Source organism: Propithecus coquereli, unplaced genomic scaffold, assembly GCF_000956105.1.
Source record: "Propithecus coquereli isolate 6110/MARCELLA unplaced genomic scaffold, Pcoq_1.0 Scaffold155, whole genome shotgun sequence".
Taxonomy (NCBI): domain Eukaryota; kingdom Metazoa; phylum Chordata; class Mammalia; order Primates; family Indriidae; genus Propithecus; species Propithecus coquereli.
This window is the reverse complement of record NW_012139969.1, coordinates 277,623-281,548: the sequence shown is the minus strand read 5'-3', so window position 1 is coordinate 281,548 and position 3,926 is coordinate 277,623. Positions and strand designations below refer to the sequence as shown.

The 3,926-nt window shown below is 51.1% G+C and overlaps 1 protein-coding gene across 3 annotated transcripts in view; it reads right to left on the bottom strand.

Moving 5' to 3' along the window:
• Nucleotides 1–3,114, bottom strand: part of PTPN9 (protein tyrosine phosphatase, non-receptor type 9) — a 95,493-nt gene extending 92,379 nt beyond the window's left edge. For all 3 annotated transcript variants that reach the window (XM_012640605.1, XM_012640606.1, XM_012640607.1), the window contains exon 1: nucleotides 2,426–3,114. In XM_012640605.1, the coding sequence (XP_012496059.1) occupies nucleotides 2,426–2,488 (63 nt within the window). In that variant the 5' untranslated portion in view covers nucleotides 2,489–3,114. The remainder of the gene's footprint in view (nucleotides 1–2,425) is intronic.
• Between the last annotated feature and the right edge of the window lie 812 nt (nucleotides 3,115–3,926).

The window sequence follows — 3,926 nt, the reverse complement described above, 5'->3', positions numbered from 1 at the left end:
AAAAAAAAAAAAAAAAAAGATATGAGAGTAGCTTGGACTAGGGGGGTGGTGGCAGTGGTGTGGAAGGAAGCCAATGAATCCAAGAAATATTCAGGAAAATCTAATGATATATTGCATACAGGGGCTGAGGGATGACATGGTGTCCAAGACTTCTCGTTTTCTGATTTACATGACTACATAGAAGGAGATATCATCCAGAAAGGATCTGCTCCAGAAATGTCTTTAAGGCAGTTCACACATTCTGAAAAAGGCCTAAAGGCACTTCACTTTTGCCTAAAAATGTGCCAACCCAGTTTAATCCCCTACTTTACTTATGAAATAAGGTTCTAAAAGTTTTTCTGCTATTTCCAAAAATCAAACTGATTCTCCAAAGTATAAGGATTTTCCAACACTGAAGAAATTTCAAAGATTCTGCAACAAGCTTTAAATTCAACTCCAAATGAGTTTTAAAATTGGTTTGAGCAATAGGGCAGCATTATGGAATGAATGTGTCATTTCCCACGAGGACCATTTTGAGACTAAAATGCATTTGCTGCTGTTTAGACATTTTAAAGAAATCTTAATAGTTAAGAGTACTCTTATGTGATATTAAACTAAAATATGGTACCAGACATTACGATAATTAGAACTAAGCTGCTTTTATGTTTGTTTCAACATTTTGAAATGCCTGTAGAAAATATGGAATTTTGTAGGGAAAAAAAGGTATGATTTTTAAAAAACACAAAATCTCTTAACCTTAATTATTTTACTGTTTCCATCCAGGCCTTGTTAATGCCCATCTCATTCATTTGACTTTAAAAGATTTTTACTGGTTAAGTAACACAACTCTATATATGTATACACACTATATACAGAGTAAAGCCAATACTTTGTCAGCACTATCAATACCTTAATAATTACTTTCCCTGGTTTTAATTTTTAAATTTGCAACCTAATGCCATTTTCATAAAATACAGATGCCTTTACCTCTTAGAAACAGAAACTTCAAATCTGGTTGACCCAAGGAAAAAAAGATGAAAGATTTACCCTTTTAAAATCAACCTAACACACCATACCTTAGTATTGGAGTATTTCCTAATTCTGGCAGGATGGGCTCCTTGGCCACCTACTTGCACTAGGATCTGACTAGCATTTTATTAACATCCAACAGCAGTTAACAGGACATTACCACTGCTTGTACAAAGCAGAATTCTTTTAATTTTTTTTCCCATGCTGATTTTATCTCAAGGCTTCAAAAGGCAAGACTGCAGTCTGCCTTTGGAAGATATTAAAAATGTCATCTCTGCAAATGAGGAGAAAAGTCAAGAGCTTTTTGAAAATCAGGTCTTAAACAAGCCCGCTAACTAGTAACAGTTTGTAAAACCAGACTGTCTTCACACTAGAGACTGCTAGCAAATGTGGTCCTTGGGAAAAAGGGGTGGAGAGGTTGAAATGATTACCAGCACGGTTCATCTTTTTTTCCCCACATTGTTAATTTTTTTTAACATGGAATCAGACCGTGGCTATATTTGAGATAGCAATGGCTGGGTATGGGCAATGCCAAAGAATAAACAGCGAAAAGCCCTTAGGGTTCCCAATCTCAGCCAGCGGACTTTCCTATCTTCCTCGGAAGGAGTGGTCCAGTCTCCACAGCTGGAATGCGGGGGAGGGAAAGTTATAAGGGCCCTGGGCTTTTCCCTTACCCAACCCCCCAAAATGACACCGCAAACCACTTCCTTCTGGGAACTAAAGGTCATAAGCTTTAAGGGACAATGTAAGCTTCGGAAAGATGGAGCTAGGCAGATGAGATGGGGGTAGGGAAGTGCGAGTGAAGAGATGCGCCTAGTCCGGGGTAGCTGAATAGGGAGGTCAAGGCCAGGCACTTCAGGAGCATGAGAAGGGCAGGATCTTCCAGAATCTGTCCAAGTAGGCCTGCCACGGCCCCCTGAGAAGCCCGAGGGGCTCGTCTGAAAATCTAGGACATCTATGTATCCAGCGCTATCCCCGCTCTCCTCGGGAAGGGAGATAATCCCCATGGGAACCCTTCCCCCAAACTGGGGCTTTTCTTGCCCTTAAAAAACCCTTATGGAAAACATTTATAAAGGAGTGGAAGGACCGGGGGCAAGTAGCGGTTTTGCAGACGTCGGGGGAGCAGGCCCCCAGTTCGAGGAACTTTACCACTGGAATGGGGCGTGGGAAGAGGGCAGTCTGAGGCCCGCGAGCCTCGCCGGCTGAAGGGACATGGAGCAGCCGGGTGCCGCGGAGCCCCCCTCAGAGGGCATGAAGGCCTGGGGCGCGGTCGCCGCTGAAGGCCAGCCTGCTGGCCCGGCGCGGGAGCCGGGGCGCTGCCGCCCCCGGGCTGCGAAGGGCCCGGCCTCGGGAGGCAGAGGCGGCCTAGGCCTCGGGGGCCCGGACACACCCACCGCGCGGCCGCAGCCCCGCTTACCTGCTCCTCCTCCAGGGTCAGCTCCGGCGCCATGTCGGGCCGGGGCGCGGTCGCGGGCTCCATCCCGCCGCCGCCGCCGCCGCCCGGCAGGCAGAACTCGCTCCGGACCCGGCGCGCTCGGCCTCCGCTTCCGCGTCCCCCGCCTCAGCAGCCCGAGGCCGGCTCGCGCATGGTCGGGCCGGCGAGGCCCGGCGCCCGTGGCGGCTGCAAACGCCGCTTCTGCTTCCTTCAGAAAAATCTCTCCGAACGGTCGCTCTCTTCCGGGAGGAAATCCTTTTTTATTTTCTTCGCTCCTTTCCTCCCACTCCCCCTCCTCTCCCGGGGGCAAAAAAGAAGTGCTGGCGAGGATCTGTTAGCCGCCCGCGATTAAAAAATCAAGAACTTGCAAAGCCCAGGGCGAAGGGCCGCAGCGGCAAGTGCCCGTTCCCGAAGGCCGCCGGCCTCCTCCGCGTCCGGCCGCCTCGGCCGCGTTCCCGCTCCTCCGGGACGTGACGGCGCCGCGGGGCCGCCCAGTCTGGCCGTCCTCGGGGCTGCGGGCCCTGCGACCCGCGCAGCGGCCTCTCGCCCGGTTCCTCAGGAGCGGCCGCAGCGAGAGAGAGGAAGGGAGGAAAAGGCGCCCCTCTCCCGGCTCACCGCCAACGCCGCGGCCGCGCGGCGTCCGCCTGAGCCCCCCGCGGCTCCATTGAGTAACTGTGCGTCTCATTCACAAACAGGCGGCGACGCGGGCCCAGCAGCCGGAGACGCCGTCCGGGAGGGGGAGACAGCGAGGAGCCCGGAGGGGGAGGGGCTGCAGACTGGACCGAGGGCCACTCTGGACTGCGGGAGGGAGAAAAGGGGAGAAAGGAGTGTGCGTTTTATGAGGTTAAGATCCTTGGGGGAGGACGCGAATACATTCTTTTGCAAATTGTCTGCTGACTGGCACCTCTCCTGGGGTTAGCTTGCCGCTACCACCTACGCGTGAGGAACCCACTATCGTCATCCGTTTCCTTGTCACTTGCAGACTGAAAGACCCTGGAAGGGTTGCCTGCGAGGTCCGGGGTGCTCAGGTGGAAGGAACAAACGCAGCTAATCGCGGCTCTATGTGTCTCTTTCTCCCTCCCTGCAGGCTGTATTCTGTAATCCATCGCCAGTGTAGCTAATCCACACAAAAACGACATCCGATTTCAAACCTCATTGGAGAATCACGCAGCCTTTGCAAACCTTTGATTCTCACTCCGGCAAGCACAGCGAAGAGCTTGGGGGTTTCACAGGGTTCAGGATACAGGGTACAGTCTTGGAGTCAGTTTGAGGGGGATAGTGGGCACAGGGAAGGCAGGGCTGGGTCTGGTATGTTTTTGCATCATTTCAAACCAAAAATAAATATTCCAAAATGGACCCAATGAACAAGATAGTGTCACAGCTAGTCCTAAGGCTAAAGCCCTGAAACCTGCCCAGAGAGACCCAAGGGAGGAGTCTTCAGACAACTGAGAATGCTGTGACTTCTAGGATTTTTTTTTTTTTT